A 19,216-nucleotide genomic window follows, 5' to 3' on the forward strand; every position below is an offset into this window, starting at 1 on the left:
CTGGTGAGATAATGCGATGTTGATGAGGGTTAGTTTCCAAGCAAGCATATTCCGAAGCTCTTCACACCAGTCGGGCTTATCTCGATACGCCAATAGAGTCTGTTCCCCAGTGTTCCATTCCCAGGTCTGACGCCGCAGAGCGTTTACCCCATAACCCTCTTCCCAGCTCTGATGCTGCAGAGCCCTACCTGTGTCCCAGTTCTCCATTCCCCCCTTAACAAACATGATTCCAATTTCCCTTCCCCCTCCTGTTTGACCCCAGTTTATATAGTAATATTCTCAGCTATACCTTAACCAATCATTTTACTGAAATTTAACGAACCAATCCTAACATGTTGTAACATAATTCCCTAACCAATTATATCCCACTACCCTAATTAACTTATACCTAGCAAAATTAATTGTACAGCAGACAGAAACAATTGGAGAACCAGACAGGTTAACAATAGAAAAGTGGGGGACATAAAGATAAAACAATACAGAAATGAGGATTTCACAACCACAACCATTGAGAAGTGATTTCTTGCCAGACAGGCTGCTGTCAGACTAAGTTTTCTTTAACCATCTTAAGATCTGTTTCTTTATCTGGTGGTGATGGGCACTATCAGGAGAGGATCGACTTCCTAACAACCCAATAGCACCTTATTTCAGTGTGACTGGTTTGAGATGTGAGGATGTGAACCTTCGCTTCCCAGCTTATGGCTTCTCCTGCTGCTTAGCCAAACTCCTTAGCCTAAGAACAAGGCCTCAGCCTATCCTAGTGAGAGAAGGCCCATACACAGGCAGACTGTGATTTAGCTAGTTACAGGGCTATAAAAAAAAAGAATCTTAGTGGTAAAAATACACTTAAGTTCTTAAAGTATAGGCTTTACAGGCAGGCCTGAATATCTCTATTCTAACAGTGGGTTCTACCCCTTCCCACATTTTGTGTCTGTCTTGTCTATTTAGATCATAAGTTCTTCAGGGCATGGGCCATCTACTATTCTGTGTTTGTACTGTGCCTAGCACAATGGGGACCCATTGTTAGTTGCTCCTAGGCACTAAGGTAATGAATATGATTTATAATCATAATAACTCTCCTGCCACTTTGAGCCAAGGAAGCTGGCCTTGGGATGTTACTGCTTAAAAATGAGCTGGGGTTAAAACCATGGAATATTCTTTGTGCCAAGTATCCCAATAATTCCACTGACCTCCCTTGTTTTCTTTCCCTGGAGTAGGGTTTCCAGTTTCCAAACCTGATGTGATGTCACACCTGGAACGAGGGGAAGAGCTGTGGGTCCCAGACCTCCAGGGCTCTGAGAAAGAAGTGCTTGCAAGAGCTGCCTGCACAGGTAAGAAATTAGATAAACCAACTAAAAAACTGTCTGTGAATACAGGAAACATTTGGGATGCTTTTCAAAGACCTTGTGAGCTCTTCAAGCTCAGGATTGTTCCCTGCAGATGTGGAATCATTATGGCAGATGTCACTCATGGCTTCCCACCTATCCTGACTGACAACTGGCAACACGTCCCTCCCTGATCTCGCTTTCCCCTGAGTGTCCTGGTGAAATGCGGACCAAAACTGATCCCTTTCTCCTCTGGGGAAGGGTTAATGGAAAATCTGCTCCTGATAGGTTTGATCTCTCCCACACATATTTTGGTTTGTTCATCGCTTTTACCATTCCTGTCTCTAAGATTTCCTTTCTCTCCGGCACAGGGAGTGACCTACGTCTGGATTCTCTCTGTCACCCATCAGGTGATGGGATGGTGAGTGAGAATGAGGAGGAGAAACCCCGGCAGGAGGATGTTGAGCAAGTAGAACCACCTGGGACATTATCAGGAAGATCCAAAGGGAATGTTTCTGGGAGTTGTGCACTCCCAGAAAAAGAGAGAGCCTGTGAGACTCAGCCCATACCAGAGGAAAACATGAGTAGCCACTCAGACCTTATTACTTGTGAGAGCATCAACATGGAAGAGACACAGTACACATGCCATGAGTGTGGGAAAAGCTTCAATGGGAGCTCAGACCTTTTCACACATCAGAGAATCCACAAAGGAGAGAAACCCTACACGTGCACTGAGTGCGGGAAGTGCTTCAATCAGAACGCGGACCTTATCACACATTGTAGAATCCACACAGGAGAGAAACCCTACACGTGCACTGAGTGCGGGAAGCGCTTCAGTTGGAGCTCAAACCTTTTCAAACATCAGAGAATCCACACAGGTGAGAAACCTTATGGATGCACTGAGTGTGGGAAACACTTCACTGCTCGTTCAACCCTCATCTCACATCAGCGAATCCACATAGGAGAGACGCCCTACACGTGCTCTGAGTGCGGGAAAAGCTTCAATCAGCGCTCAAACCTTAATAGACATCAGAAAATCCACACGGGAGAGACACCCTACACATGCTCTGAGTGCGGAAAAAGCTTCAGTCAGAGCTCAAGCCTTATGACACATTGTAGAATCCACACAGGTGAGATGCCCTACACATGCTCTGAATGTGGGAAAAGCTTCAATCAGAACGCGGACCTTATCAAACATCGGAGAATCCATACAGGAGAGACGCCCTACACATGCTCTGAATGTGGGAAAAGCTTCAATCACAGCTCAAACCTTATCACACATCGGAGAATCCACACAGGAGACACACCCTACACATGCGCTGAGTGTGGGAAAAGCTTCAATCAGAACGCGGACCTTATCAGACATCGGAGAATCCACACAGGGGAGACGCCCTACACGTGCTCTGAATGTGGGAAAAGCTTCAATCACAGCTCAAACCTTATTAGACATCAGAGAATCCATCTGAGAGAGAACTGTAATAAATGCCTTAACTAGGTCTGGCCAAATATATATATATATATAAATTCTATTTCCTAATTCGCACACAGTGATCTTTGCACCATCTTCTCTGTAGTCTCTCAGCTCCCCCAGATAAGTTGCCTGCTTCTGCCTTTTGCAGCTCATCCTTCTTTGGGGTCAGTCCTGTGATCTTTTCTATTGACTCCTTTCCTTTTGAGTCGTAGGAGTGTGTGTCCCTCCTGCCAGGAATGTTCATCAGCCGCAGGTGGGAGCGAGATCCCAAGAAGCTACACTGAGGCAAAAACTACCTGTGCCTGACATCCACTAGGGCTGTACACGGCGTTGGCTGCTCAAGTTAGTGAACTTGGGGTAAAAAGACAATTATAGTTGTAGTGCAGATGCAGCCCAATTTCAGTGGTTGGCATTAGCTTCCCCCTTGACCTGACCTAAACACTTGTCAGAAAAAACAACCGGTTTCTTTTGCAAGCATTTGCATTGCAAGGCAGAGGCAGGAGCAGTCTTCTCTGTTTCCTCAAAAGATTGACCAAAAGGTGCAAAGAGTGGACACGTTTGGCAAGGCACCACTGGATGCTGCATCCCTAACCTCCACTTTACCTGGCAGGTGCCTTGGCCAGCTTAGCCACGGTGCCACTCTCTGGGACTTTTCTCCCAACTGCTCCATTTTTCATTAATGAGAATGAAAAGGAAGGTGTCAGAAGAGTATTGCCTATAAGGATCTCTGTGCATAGAGATGCCCAGCGAATCCCAAGGATGTGGCACAGGCTCTTGCGTTGCAGCAGTTGCAGTTGAAGCAACCACTTTGCCAATGCCAGTGACAGCAGCCTTTTCATCAACTCCAGGCTTGTGATTTGATTTTTTTCAATGCTTCTCTCTAAAGAAGCCTTTTCCTTAGTAAGCAATTACTGGGATTGCCAAGGGAGAGGTCTCTTCTTTTTCCTAGAAAGTGGAACAGTTGAAAGCCATAAGGAGACCAAGGCACCACTGGGAGTTGAACCCAGGATCTCCTGTTTACTAGACAGGTGCTTTAGCCAGCTAAGCCATGGTGCCTGCCTCAAGAAACTGCTTTCAACTGTTCTACTTGATGGTCCAGGACAACGCCTGCAAATTCCGAAGTACAGATGTTCCCCATTTCCCTCAAGACTTGCAGACCTTGAGGTGTCTGCCTCTCTGTGCACAGAAAGCCATAGCTGAGTTGACAGTGGGCTTCTAACATGTGCTTCTCCCACCAGTCACTGTGATCCTTTAGTGGTTAGTGCTCTGCATATCAGTTGCGGTAACCTCAGCTCAGTTCTGAGTCATGGTAACCTTTCCATCAGCTCCAGACTTCATTTGCCACTTTCCAAGTGTGGTGAGGTGCCCACACAGGCAGTTGAAAAGATAAGGCAGCCTTGGAGAGGCTGTGCAGAACCCAACCAATCAGGAAAGGACCTATTGGGAGACCCACTCAGGAGATGGCTTGTTGGAGTAGCCCATATAATTCCCAGGATGGCCAGCAGGAGGCACTGCAGTGGTGAGGCATGCTCCATTACACCAAGACATAGCTGCAAGGAAGGCTTTCTCTGTCTTGAACAAGCACGTAGAAGGATTGTGCTGACAGATCTTTTCTTTTTATGAAAAGAGATACAAAAAAGGAGCCAACGGAGACATTAGGTTCAGTAAGGAAGAACTGAGAGGCCAAGCCAGGATCTCCTGGTTAGTAGGAAGGCTCTTCAGCCAGCTGTTTCCAAAAATCACTATCTAGACGCCTATTAACAGCCACTACAGATGTTCACCACAAAACAGACAAAGAGCTGCCGCAATAGAGTTCTCCACTGCTTGCAGACATCAAGCTACCAGGAGTTCTGTGCACAGAGAGGCCTCTGCTGGTGGAAAGACGCTTTGGTAGAGACTTTTCTGACACCAGCCGTGGTCATATAGTGGTTAGCACTCTGTGCTGTGGCGTCAACATCCACAGAAGTTCAGTTATGGGGACATTTTTCTTGTCTCCCCATTTGTCTAGTGGCTCCTTTCAACACTTGTCACCAAAAAGGCCTGTTTCTTTTGCAAGCAATGTACAGCTAAGCAAAGGCTTCTCCATTTCCTGAAAAGATCAACCAAGCCATGGGGAGAGGAGACACATTCAGCCAGGGACCACTGGGTGCTTGATCCTGAATCGCCTCTTTACTCAGCAGATGTCTGTTTGGGGGCTTTCCCTTCACTCCCTCCCCTGGTTCTTGTCACTCAGGCAGAAATCAAGAGACCAGCAATCCGAAGTGCAGGCAATGTGATGTTTATTGAGGTTTGTCATAACTATAAAGGGAAAGGTAACAGCCCTCCTGTGTACAATACTATAAAATCCCTCCTGGCCAGAGACTGGCCAGACACACCAAAATCCTTTTCCCTGTAAAGGGTTGAGAAGCTCAGGTAACCTGGCTGACACCTGACCCAAAGGACCAATAAGGGAACAAGATACTTTCAAATCTTGGTGGGGGGAAGGCTTGTGTTTGTGAGCTCTTTGTTTTCGGGGTTGTTTGCTCTTGGGACTAAGAGGGACCAGACATCAATCCAGGCTCTCCAAATCTTTCTGAACCAGTCTCTCATATTTCAAACTTGTAAGTAACAACCAGGCAAGGCGTGTTAGTTTTATCTTTGTTTTCTCAACTTGTAAATGTTCCTTTTGCTAAAGAGTTTATCTCTGTTTGCTGTAACTTTGAACCTAAGGCTAGAGGGGGTTCCTCTGGGCTCTATGAATCTGATTACCCTGTAAAGTTATTTTCCATCCTGATTTTACAGAGATGATTTTTACCTTTCTTTCTTTAATTAAAAGCCTTCTTTTTAAGAACCTGATTGATTTTTCCTTGTTTTAAGATCCAAGGGGGTTGGAGCTGGACCCACCAGGAACGGGTTGGGGGGAAAGGAGGGAGAACGGTTAATTTCTCTTTGTTTTAAGATCCAAGGGTTTGGATCAGTGTTCACCAGGGAATTGGTGGAGGAATCTCTCAAGGCTACCCAGGGAAGAGTTTTATAGTATTTGGGAGGGAGATATTCTGGCGGGGAGGTAGACAGAGTGTCCCAAATGACTCATTAACAATTTGGGTGGTGGCAGCAACCAGATATAAGCTGGTAATTAAGCTTAGGGGTTCTCATGCAGGGCCCCACATCTGTATCCTAAGGTTCAGAGTGGGGAAGGAACCTTGACAGGGTTAGTTTCAAGCAAGAATATCCACAGCTCCACATGCCAGCAGAGTCTGTTTCCCAGTGTTCTGTTCACAGCCCTGACACCGCAGAGCCTTTATCCATGTCCCCTTTACCCCGCCTCTTTCTTAGCAGCCCCAAATATACCTGCAGTGCATGCCCCTGGTCATGAGTCTGGGGGCTCGGTGCCACCTCTTTTGTATCCCATGGGAGGGGTAAGAAGTGAGATTGTGTAATGGTCAAGGCCAGGCTTTTCTTTGGCTTTTAGTGTCTTATTCCTCCCCCCCCCATCCCCGTTCTTGCCCCTCCCAACTAGTTGCTTTATCTTGGTTTGAGAGAGGAGCCAGGCAGCTTTACGGCGTATGCTTGTATATTACACTCCCACTAGTAACACTTTAGCTCTATCCCTTCACTTTTCCATTATACTAACAAGCCCATCTGGCTTTGTTCTTTGTTCACACATATTAGTAAGGATATAAGAGTATCCAAAATCAAACTCAAAATTCTATCTCAGGCTAACACACAGGCCTATATACTAACAGGGCCTTGGCCAGATTAGCCACATTGCTGCTCTCTGAGACTTTTCTTCTAACTGTTTCATTTTTCATCTATGACAATTAAAGGAAGGTGAAAGGATCGTAACTCTATTTCCTGCAAGACCTGCAGAGATTACACTATCAGGGTCTCTGTGAGCAGACATCCCCAGCAAATCACAAGGACGTGTGGCACAGGCTTTTGTGTTGCAGCAATTGTAGTCCAAGCAACCGCCTTGCCAATGCTACTCACAGCAGCCTTTTCATCAACTCCAGACTTGTGGTTTGATTTTTTTCCAGTGCTCCTCTGCAAAGAAGCCTTTCCCTTAACAATATATTAATTGGATTACCAATGGTGGTCTTGTGTGTTTTCTAGAGAGAGATAGGAAAACATGAGCAGAGGTGGTCATAGAATGATAGAATCATAGGATTAGAAGGGACCACAAAAGTCATCTAGTCTAACCTTCTCTTCTCAGCCTGATGTTAACATTTTCCTTAATCACCTTGATGTAGGAATAGAGAGCATATTGATCAAATATGCAGATAACTTTGCCTACTATTTCTCTGAGTTGGTTGAAATCCGCCTCTCTGAAGTCCAGTGATCTTGTTTTGCTGTTCTCATATCCTCCTTTCCACAGGATCTTGAATTCTATCAGATCATGATCACTTCTCTCCCAAGTTCCCCACCACCCTCACATTCTCAATTTGATTAACAGATTCCCTCTGTTAATCAAAACCAGATCCAAAATGGATACCCCCCTGGTTGTTTCCTTAACTTTATGAATTAGAAAGTTGTCCTCTACGCATGCTAAGAATTTTCAGGCCATATTACATTTTGTTGTAATAATCTTCCAACAGATATGTATCCCAGTATATTTCAATATTCTTGTCCCACATACTCATAAAAACTTTGCAGTATTTCCACACAAACAGAGAATATATGAAAATATCAAAAAATGTTAATTAGAATGCTCTAAACGTCTACCAGGATAGTATCCCCTGTAATTCAGTATACTTGTGCACGATGTGAGCAGGACATCCAAGGCCTATCACTTCCCTTTTATAAGCTCATCTTCACTTCGGTGGCAAATGTTCTCTTCCATGTCTGTATCGACCACCAAAGTTTGTCTTTGTATTATCTGCTTCCATACATATTCAGAACATTTTTTATCTCAGCTGCAATAAGTTCTGATGTTTCTTCTTTAAGTTTGACAAAATCCACAGTTTTAGAATCCTGTGGCACCTTATAGACTAACAGACGTTTTGCAGCATGAGCAGGTTTATTTAGGCAAGCAAGAAGCAAGCTAGAGATAACGAGGTTAGTTCAATCAGGGAGGATGAGGCCCTGTTCTAGCAGTTGAGTGAAAACCAAGGGAGGAGAAACTGGTTCTTGGCAGGCCAGTCCTCGCCCACAGACAACCTGCCAACTTGAAGCATATTCTCACCAGTAACTGCACACCGCACCATAGTAACTCTAGCTCAGGAACCAACCCATGCAACAAACCTCGATGCCAACTCTGCCCACATATCTACACCAGCGACACCATCACAGGACCTAACCAGATCAGCCACACCATCACCGGTTCATTCACCTGCACGTCCACCAATGTAATATATGCCAGCAATGCCCCTACATCGGCCAAACTGGACAGTCTCTAAGGAAAAGGATAAATGGACACAAATCAGATATTAGGAATGGCAATATACAAAAACCTGTAGGAGAACACTTCAACCTCCCTGGCCACACAATAGCAGATCTTAAGGTGGCCATCCTGCAGCAAAAAAACTTCAGGACCAGACTTCAAAGAGAAACTGCTGAGCTCCAGTTCATCTGCAAATTTGACACCATCAGCTCAGGATTAAACAAAGACTGTGAATGGCTTGCCAACTACAGAACCAGTTTCTCCTCCCTTGGTTTTCACTCAACTGCTAGAACAGGGCCTCATCCTCCTGATTGAACTAACAGCTCATGCTGCAAAACGTCTGTTAGTCTATAAGGTGCCACAGGATTCTTTGCTGCTTCTACAGAACCAGACTAACACGGCTACCCCTCTGATACTTGACTCCACAGGTTTAGTTTGCAGAACAAACTGCCTTCATAAGCCTTGAAATTGCGATCCAAGAGAGGAAGCAATTTCACATATCTGTAATTCAATGCACCAACAGTGACACACATTCAACATTTTTCAGGTTGTCAATTAGTTCATCATTGCCCATGAAGCAAAAGCATTTGCAGCTATTCCTTCACACTTTGTCTGTGCACATCAGCATGGGCACTAAAGGCACTTACTATTCATTTCTGCTTCGTAGTCCCTCTGTCTATAGCTTGGAACCAAAAGCTTGATCTGAAGTCTTGATATGAGTGTTCTTCTCATTCTATCAAACAGAGCAGTGAGATCCAGCAAGCACTTTTGACGACTTGCAAGGATTTTCTTTAAAAGTGTTTGTGTGCATGAGAGAGGATGTTTGTGAGTAGCATATTTGGCCACTAATATTACAGCACTAAAAACAAAAGAGACATGAAGTTTCATAGTCAGCAGCATTTCCACCAGTGTGGGGACACCCCAATGAATTTCGGATCCATCACGTTAAGCACTCATCCAAAATTACCTAACATCCAGCTTCTTCACCACCCTTCAGTTGAGTCCTCTATAGGAGGGAGCTTCTAGGGATTGGTATTCTTGGCTACAGGTTGGGTCTGGCTTCCCCCAGCCTTTGGATCCACGTAACACGTGATCCCAAGGGGAACCATCTCTTAGAGCTTCTCCGTATACCCGCGGAACTCAGGACAGTGAGAAACATGTAAGTCAGCTGTAAGGTGAAAATTTATGTAAAACACGAGAACATTTCTCCTTTATTTGCAGTAGAGGGAAGCCTCATTCCTATAAGGCCAAATATTGATATTTCTATGGATGTCTCCTTAAACAAGGAAATTGACAGTTGATATTGAGATCAACCATTTCTGGGTATCATTTATATAAAGATGTGTCTGTTAATAGTCTATCAAATTTATCATATTCAGCAACATAGTATCTGCTCACTTCTATCAATATGTATGCAGAGTGGATATCAACTACTCTCTGAATTCACGCATGAGCATGGCCCTCCCCTCCTCTTGCCCTGCCCTCCGTTGCTCTGTGGCATTTAAGCCTTCCCTTAGAGCTGTCAGCACCAGATGCCCCTGCTCTAGGGCCCAGAGGAGGAAAGGTGTGCGGGGCTCTAGCCTGGGACTCTCTCTCCCTCCCGCCTTTCCCTGACTATTAAGACTGACCCTGGTACTGCTCCCCTTAAGTGCCATGTGGGCAAGAGGAAGCGTGTGGCAGCTGCAGATACAAGGACCAAACTTGTGGGCATCAGGTGAAGCAGCAAGAAAAACAACCATCAGGTCAACTTGCAGGAATCTCTCACCAGACTGTTAAGTTCTAGGGCCCCAACCTATAGCAGCTGCCTGGTGAACCAGCCAGACCAAAGCCCTAGCTCTAGTGGGCATCAGTGACCCAGCAGGAAGGAAAAAATTCACCCTGATGCACCTAGGAACAAGGAAATCAAGCACATTGAGCTGTAAGGCTTTACAGCAAACCAACACAGCACCAGGAGGTCCTGCTGGGATTTGAACTCACATGGCAGAAGTCAGAGTCCAGAGGGCTGAACCATTACACCATGGGACCTGCAGCTACTGTCATTTCAGGACTCCTGTGAGACCCTCAGCTGGTTGGTTTGCACTCTGCACTCATTAGAATCATAGAATATCAGGGTTGGAAGGGACCTCAGAAGGTATCTAATCCAACCCCCTGCTCAAAGCAGGACCAATCCCCAGACAGATTGTTGCCCCAGATCCCTAAATGGCCCCCTCAAGGATTGAACTCACCACCCTGGGTTTAGCAGGCCAATGCGCAAACCACTGAGCTATCGCTATCGCTATCCCTCTCCTTAGTGCTTCCCTCCAGCTTCCCTTCTCTCGGGACTCTCTCTCTCTGCTGCTCTCCTCTCCTAGACATTGAACCCAGCCCTTGCTGCTGCTGACACCAACTGGCAGAGGGGCCTATAAATCCCCTTCCTGTGGAGAGACCAATGCATGTAGTGGGCCATAAGCATCACAGGTTTTAACTTTGTGCTTCCTTCCCCATGTCTTTTACTCAGATTCTATGGAAGTATACCTATGGCTGGGAATACGAATTTGTGGGCACAGCATTGTGCAGTGGGCTTCCACGACAGCCTGTAATTCAGCAAGGGGTTTGCAGCTGGGCCTTGGGCTGGAGGTTATTTTCTCTCCACACAGCAGATGGGGGATGCACTGGGACCAGCTTGTGGCTCTTTTTTTGAACTGGTTCCCTGGAGGACACACCAGAGATCACTGCACTCTACATAGGGAACAACCACCTGGAAATATTTTCCAGGCCCCAGCTGATTTGGAAAGTTAAACATGATATTGCACAACACAGAACCATGGGGACAGGTCCCACAGAAAACAAATGGGAGCAGGGAAAGAGAGCACAGAAGAGAAGAGGAAAGATGTGGTAGAAAAAAGTCTCTAGAGAGGAAGCAGCTGGAGAGAACCAAAGAGTGCAGTGGACAACAGGGGCAGCAGGTTTGTAAAAATTTCAGGGGCAGCAGGTTTGTAAGAATGCTCAGAGCCCACCCCCCACCCCCCCAATTTCCACTCCATACCTGCCTACGACTCTGGGAGGGACTTTGGGTGAGGGAAGGTCATCTAGGGTGCAGACCCTGGGCTGGGGCAAGGGATTGGGGTGCAGGAGGGGTGCAGGCACTGGGAGGGAGTTTGGGTGGGGGAGGGGGTCTGAGGTGCAGGCTCTGCGATGGAGTTCGGGTGCTGGTGCAGACTCTGGGCTGGGACAGGGAATGGGGATGCAGAAGTGGGCAAGGGCTATAGGATGGAGTTTAGGTGTAGGCTCTGGGCTGGGGCAAGTGGTGGGGATGTAGGGTGCAAGCTCTGGGAGGGCTATTGTACGTTCACACTGTCAGCTGCATGTTCACACTTGCGGCACTTGCAGCAGTATTCCGAGCGGTGCATCTCTTCCTCTTCTGCCGCTAAGACTTGTGGGAAGGCAGGTCCCAATGCCCCATGATGCATTGCTTTGCAGCCCAGCAATCCCTGCAGGAATGGATCCCGCACTTTTGACCAACATGCTGCTCGCTCTTATTAACAGATCACAAGTGGCAGTGGAGTTATTCCTTAAACTACAAAGGCAAGAGGAGTTCAACATTGATCTCACTATGTGTAGTAGCTATCACATGAGATTGCTTGTGTCATTCATGGAGGTGCTGATCACAGCGGAATGCTACTTTTGGGCTCAGGAAACAAGCACTGAGTGGTGGGATCACATCATCATGCACATCTTGGATGACAAGCAGCGCTGCAGAACTTTCAGGTGAGCAAAGTCACATTAATGGGACTCTGTGATGAGCTTGCCACAACCCTGCAGTGCAAGGACACGAAAATGAGAGCTGCCCTGCTATTGGAGAAGTGGGTGACAATTGCACGGTGGAAGCTGGCTACTCCAGACTGCTACCAATCAGTCGCTAACCAGTTTGAGGTTGGAAAGTCGACCATTGAACATGTGTTGACAAAAGTGTGCAGGACCATTAATTGCATCCTATTCCAAAAGACTGTGCCTCTTGGCAACGTGTGTGACATTGTGGATGGCTTTGCACAAATGGGCTTACCTAATTGCAGCGGTGTGGTAGATGGCACGCATATTCCAATTCTGGCACATGCCACCTAGTCACGGCGTACATTAATCAGAAGGGGTACTTCTCTATGGTTCTCCAGGCACTTGTGGATCACCGTGGGCATTTCACGGACATTAATGCAGGATGGCCCGGTAAGGTGCATGACACACACATCTTTCAGAACACTGGCCTGTTCAGGAAGCTGGAAGCAGGGACATTCTTCCTGGAGCAGAAGATCACTGTAGGGAAAGTCAAAATGCCCATTGTGATCCTGAGACCCTGCCTACCCCTTAATGCCATGGCTTATGAAGCCATACATGGGGGACCTTGACAGCAGCAAGGAGCGGTTCAAGCACAGGCTGAGCCAGTGCAGAATGACTGTTGAGTGTGCTTTTGGCCATTTATTTGTGAAGGGAACATGTACAACATGGTTTTACAAAAGGTAGATCGTACCAAACCAACCTGATCTCCTTCTTTGAGAAGGTAACAGATTTTTTTTAGACAAAGGAAATGCAGTGGATCTAATTTACCTCAATTTCAGTAAGGCATTTAATACGGTTCCACATGGGGAATTAGCTAAATTGGAAAAGATGGGGATAAATATGAAAATGGAAAGGTGTATAAGGAACTGGTTAAAGGGGAAACTACAGCAGGTCGTACTGAAAGGTGAACTGTCAGGCTGGAGGGAGGTTACTAGCGGAGTTCCTCAGGGATCGGTTTTGGGACCAATCTTAGGCTATGGCTACATTAGCGCTTCAAAGCGCTGCCGTGGCAGCGCTACAAAGCGCTAAGTGTAGTCAAAGCCCCAGCGCTGGGAGAGAGCTCTCCCAGCGCTGTCCGTACTCCACCTCCCTGTGGGGAATAACGGACAGCGCTGGGAGCGCGGCTCCCAGCGCTGGGGCTTTGACTACACTGGCGCTTTGTAGCGCTGCAATTTGCAGCGCTGCAGGGGGTGTTTTTTCACACCCTGCTGCAGCGCTGCAAATTTGCAAGTGTAGCCATAGTCTTATTTAATCTTTTTATTACTGACCTTGGCACAAAAAGTGGGAATGTGCTAATAAAGTTTGCGGATGACACAAAGCTGGGAGGTATTGCCAATACAGAGAAGAACTGGGATATCATACAGGAAGATCTGGATGACCTTGTAAACTGGAGTAATAGTAATAGGATGAAATTTAATAGCGAAAAGTGTAGGGTCATGCACTTAGGGATTAATAACAAGAATTATTGTTATAAGTTGGGGATGCGTCAGTTGGAAGTAACAGAGGAGGAGAAGGACCTCAGAGTATTGGTTGATAACAGGAAGACTATGAGCCGCCAATGTGATATGGCCGTGAAAAAAGCTAATATGGTCTTGGGATGCATCAGGCGAGGTATTTCCAGTAGAGATAAGGAGGTGTTAGTACCGTTCTACAAGGCACTGGTGAGACCTCATCTGGAATACTGTGTGCAGTTCTGGTCTCCCACGTTTAAGAAGAATGAATTCAAACTGGAACAGAGACAGAGAAGGGCTACTAGGATGATCCGGGGCATGGAAAACTTGTCTTATGAAAGGAGACTCAAAGAGCTTGGCTTGTTTAGCCTAACAAAAAGAAGCCTGAGCGGAGATACATTTGCTCTCTATAAATATATCAGAGGAATAAATACCAGGGAGAGAGAGGAATTATTTAAGCTCAGTACCAATGTGGACACAAGAACAAATGGATATAAACTGGCCATCAGGAAGTTTAGACTTGAAATTAGATGAAGGTTTCTAACCATCAGAGGAGTGAAGTTCTGGAACAGCCTTCCAAGGGGAGTAGTGGGGGCAAAAGAGACATCTGGCTTCAAGACTAAGCTTGATAACTTTATGGAGGGGATGGTTTAATAGGATAAATAGGATAATTTCTGACAATTAATTGGTCTTTGACTATTAGCAGTAAATATGCCCAATGGCCTGTGATGGGATGTTAGATGGGGTGGGATTGGAGTTACTACAGAGAATTCTTTCCTGGGAGTCTGGCTGGTGAGTCTTGCCCACATGCTCAGGGTTTAGCTGATTCTCTGCATCTTGAAGTCTTTAAACCATGATTTGAGGACTTTAATGGTTCAGACAAAGGTCTGATACATGAGTGGGTGGGTGAGATTCTGTGGCTTGCATTGTGCAGGAGATCAAACTAGATGATCATAATGGTCCCTGTCGACCTTAAAGTCTATGATTCTATTTTAAGCACCATGAGGAAGGGTGAAAGCTTCACTCAGGGCTGAACCACTGAGGCTTAGCACCTGGAGGATCAGGGATACCTTGAGGCAGCAATTTGAAGCTGAAAGCTATTAATATTTGTTGCTATGTACAGAAGTGCAGTGTTTGTGATGCTAGGAGGGGATTGGTGCAGACAATGCACTATGAAGGTATAAGAAAATTGCCTGTTGCTTCGTAGGGATCTGTTTGCTTTCAACTAATGGAATAAAGATTGCTTTCAAACCAAAACTATTCTTTTATTAAAAAACAACAACTGGAGGAGAGACAAACAAACAAACAAAAACACACCAGCACTGTGGGGAATGGGTAAAAGGTTACACATCTTGTCTCAAGTAATTTTCCTCTTAACAGAAGATTTTAAAATTTATCAAAATAAATTCCATTTTAAACAGAAATAATTACAGTCCATACTGGGTCTCTCTTCTCATACAGGCTATTTCTTTCACATATTCCCCCACTCTAATTCCTTTGGAGTGAGGTTTTAATTTCAGGATTAACCACCATTTCCGATATAGTAGGAGGGGGCAGGGAGAGAACTAGAAGAAAACCCGAATCATAGTGTAACACTGAAAGTTATCACAGAATCAGCCTCTTACACTAATTAACTTCATGTTTGATTTCACTGTCGCTGGAAACAACTTATTCAAAGATTACAAAATATAAACTGAAAGGGCAGTTTTCTCTTAATTCCCATTTCCACCCAGTGAGCTCTGTGTGAAGTCACATTCTACAATAACCAAGGAGCCTACCATTTCTGTGAGTTCATTTCTTCCTGGGGCTTCTCCCGTAAGTGTGGGTGGAAGGGGTCTCACACTATGTGGGAAGGTTGTATCATGAGAAAAAACACCTGTGCTCTATTTTCACACTTTCTAATCTTTCAGAGTAGCAGGAAGTGGAGAAGTGATACAAATGCATTAGATTCAAGAGTAAACTAAGAGACCAAACCACAGACGCTGGACGCAGTATTCATATATCCTGCAGTATGAACTTGGGCTTGGATACATTCCCTCATTAGCTACAAATCATTTGCCCAGCAGGGAAGTGCTTCTTGTCCAACAAGGCAGCCAGATTGGGACCCATAGGCATGGAATGGCTCTGAAGGAATCAGCTGAAAAAGACAGTTGTGCCCAATTTAATCATGGCATCCTTTAGGAGCGTGATCAATGCCACTTAACTAATGAGTAGTGTTCTAAAAATAGTTTACCTGGGCCACGGGTCACCATCTCCAGGGTGAAAATCAACCACTACCACCTGCAATTTCTACCTGAGTTCTTGTCAAATCTTTGATCTTCCTTGGAGTAATTTTACACTTCTCTGACGTAGAATTCTTCACCAACCACACAACAGATCAGTAACAATAGTGAGGTATAACTCCCCCAAAATGTCCTTTTATTTCTTTAATCTGGTGGCACAGATTAAATTAGGGACTAAATTCAGGTGCGGCTTAGAATCCCTGTAAAACACCAAATGTCCGGTATCTATTAAAAATAGGTTTCTTTCTGCAGCTATATCACATTCAACATGGATTTCATTTTCTACACATTTGCAGCAGCATCTCCCAGGGGTGAGCTGAAGAGAAATGTCACTTCCATTTTTCTGATCTCTACCTAGATAGGAATTGCATTTCCCAAATAATAGAAAACCTGATTAGGAAGGAGATCTCTTCAGGAGCGACCTCCTGCACGGCCTGGGCCACAACTGCTTTGGGAGTCTTCCCAGCCCTTGAGAAAAAATATTGACCTAACCAACTGCACAACAGGGGGATTGGGATGGTGACGGGGAATAAGGGAATCCCTCTGATTTACCCCATCTTCTTCTGTTGTTCCAGAGGGTGAAATGACATTTTCCCCTATCCCTGCCCTGTTCCTGCTCTTTGTTATAGTTCAATATATTTTAAGTGAGGAAAAAGGAAGTAAAAATATCTGCTCTCCAGCACAACCTGAAGCAACATCAGAGCAACTGGGAATGAAACAATTTGTTGCTGAAGGGGGAACTCGATGACTAAGAATTGCTGTGAAATGGGGGAACAGTATAACCGTGATGCTCAGGGTTTGTTTAGACTAGGAAAAGTGATGGAGTTTAGGTCAGGTCAAGGGGGGAGCTAATGCCAGCCACTGCATCTGGGCTGCTTCTGCTCTACAACTATAATTGTCTTTTTATCCCAAGATCACTAACTTGAGCAGCCAACACCATGTACAGCCCTTGTGGATGTCAGGCACAGGTAGTTTTTGCCTCAGTGTAGCTTGTTGGGATCAAACCTCTCTCCCACCTGGAGCTGATGAACATTCCTGGCAGGAGGGACACACACTCCTTCGACTGAAAGGAAAGCAGCTGACAGAAAAGATCACAGAACTGACCCCGAAGAAGGGTGAGCTGCAAAAGGCAGAAGCAGGCAACTCATCTGGGGGAGCCAAGAGACCATGGTGAAAATTGTACAAAGATCACTATGTGGGAATTAGCAAATATGATTTTTTTGGCCTGCCCTAGACAAGGCATTTGTTCCAGTTCTCTCTCATGTGGATTTTCTGATGTCTAACAAGGATTGAGCTCTGATTGAAGCTTTTCCCGCACTCAGAACACATGTAGGGTCTCTCTCCTGTGTGGATTCTACGATGTTTGATGAGGTCAGAGCTATTACTGAAACTTTTCCCACACTCAGAGCATGTATAGGGCATCTCTCCTGTGTGGATTTTCTGATGTGAGATGAGGGCTAAACTATCATTGAAGCGTTTCCCACACTCAGAGCATCCATAAGGTTTCTCACCTGTGTGGATTTTCTTATGTCTGATAAGGGTTGAGCTCTGATTGAAGCTTTTCCCACACTCAGAGCACGTGTAGGGTTTCTCTCCAGTGTGGGTTCTCCAATGTCTGATAAGGGTATAGCTCTGATTGAAGCTTTTCCCACACTCAGAACACATGTACGGTCTCTCTCCGCTGTGGAGTCTCTGATGTGTGAAAAGGTCTGAGCGCCCACTTAAGCCTTTCCCACACTCATGGCATGTGTACTGTGTCTCTTCCACGTTGATGCTCTCACAAGTAATAAGGTCTGAGTGGCTACTCAAGTTTTCCTCTGGCATCTGCGGAGTCTCAAAGGCTTTTGCTTTTTCTGGGAGTGCACAAATCCCAGAAACATTCCCTTTGGATCTTCCTGATAACATCCCATGTGGTTCTACTTGCTCAGCATCTTCCTGCCAGAGTTTCTCCTCCTCATTCTCACTCACCATCCCATCACCTGATGGGAGACAGAGAGAATCCAGACATAGATCACTACCTGCACCGGAAAGAAAGAAAATCTCAGAGAGAGTAATGGTAAAAGGGATGGACAATCCAAAATATGTGTGGGAGAGATCAAACCTATCAGGAGCTGATTTTCCCCAAACCCTTCCCCAGAAGACAGCGGAAGGGATCAGTTTTGGTCTGCATCTCCCCAGAACATTCAGAGGAAAGTGAGATCAGGGAGGGACCTGCTGCCAGTTGTCAGTCAGAATAGGAGGGAAGCCATGAGTGACATCTGCCATAATGATTCCACATCTGCAGGGAACAATCCTGAACTTGGAGAGCTCACAAGGTCTTTGTAGAGCATCCCAAATGTTTCTTGTATTCACAGACAGTTTTTGAGTTGGTTTAACCCAGGGGTAGGCAACCTATGGCAGGCGTGAGCGCTGAGTTTCAGTGGCACTCACACTGCCTGGGTCTTGGACACCAATCCTGGGGGCTTTGCATTTTAATTTCATTTTAAATGAAGCTTCTTAAACATTTTAAAAACCTTATTTACTTTACATACAACATAGTTTAGTTCTATATTATAGACTTATAGAAAGAGACCTTCTAAAAACGTTAAAATGTATTACTGGCACGCAAAACCTTAAATTAGAGTGAATAAATGAAGACTCGGCACAGCACTTCTGAAAGGTTGCCGACCCCTGGTTTAACCAATTCCTCACCTGTGCAGGCAGCTCTTGGAAGCACTTCTTTCTCAGAGCCCTGGAGGTCTGGGACCCACGGTTCTTCCCCTCGTTCCAGCTGTGAGATCACATCAGGTTTGGAAACTGGAAACCCTGCTCAAAGCAAAGAAAACAAGGGAGGTCAGTGGAATTTGTCAGATACTTGTCACAAAGAATATTCCATGGTTTTACCCCCAGCTCATTTTTAGTCATTAACATCCAAAGACCAGCTTCCTTGGCTGTAAAGCCTATACTTTAAGAACTTAGGTGTATTTTTATGACTTAGCTAGTTACCGGGGTATAAAAAGAAATAATCAAAATCACAGTGTGCCTGTGTCTGGGCCTTCCCTCACCAGGATAGTCCGAGGCCTTGTTCTTAGGCTAAGGCCTTTGGCTAAGCAGCAGGGACAGCCATAAACTGGGAAGCGAAGGGTCACATCCTCACATCCCAAACCAGTCACACTGAAATACGGTGGTACTGGGTTGGCAGGAAGATGATCCTGTCCTGATAGTGCCCATCACCACCAGATAAAGAAACACATCTGAAGATGGTTAAAGAAAAGTTTGATAGTTTCTGTCTGGCAAGAAATCACTTCTCAATGGTTGTAGTTGTGAAACCCTCATTTCTGTATTGTTTTATCTTTATGTCCCCCACTTTTCTATTGTTAACCTGTCTGGTTCTCTAACTGTTTCTGTCTGATGTATAGTTAATTTTGCTAGGTATAAGTTAATTAGGGTAGTGGGATATAATTGGTTAGGGAATTATGTTACAACATATTAGGATTGGTTAGTTAAATTTCAGTAAAATGATTGGTTAAGGTATAGCT

General features: G+C 45.3%; 1 protein-coding gene and 1 non-coding gene across 6 annotated transcripts in view; both read right to left on the reverse strand.

The window, feature by feature from the left end:
• The window catches only part of LOC120381431 (zinc finger protein 135-like), an 83,902-nt gene extending 66,246 nt beyond the window's left edge, over positions 1-17,656 (reverse strand). Inside the window, exon 1 of one of the 5 annotated variants that reach the window (XM_039499627.1) lies at positions 17,084-17,656. In XM_039499627.1, the coding sequence (XP_039355561.1) occupies positions 17,084-17,603 (520 nt within the window). In that variant the 5' untranslated portion in view covers positions 17,604-17,656. Of the gene's footprint in view, positions 1-16,934 lie in introns of all 5 variants that reach the window. The other 4 variants (XM_039499626.1, XM_039499624.1, XM_039499625.1 and 1 more) reach the window with 4 other exon arrangements.
• On the reverse strand, positions 3,779-3,852 carry TRNAT-AGU. Its single transcript has one exon. It is a non-coding gene; the product is annotated as a tRNA-Thr (tRNA).
• Positions 17,657-19,216: the final 1,560 nt, after the last annotated feature.

Source organism: Mauremys reevesii, linkage group 14, assembly GCF_016161935.1.
Source record: "Mauremys reevesii isolate NIE-2019 linkage group 14, ASM1616193v1, whole genome shotgun sequence".
Lineage (NCBI taxonomy): Eukaryota > Metazoa > Chordata > Testudines > Geoemydidae > Mauremys > Mauremys reevesii.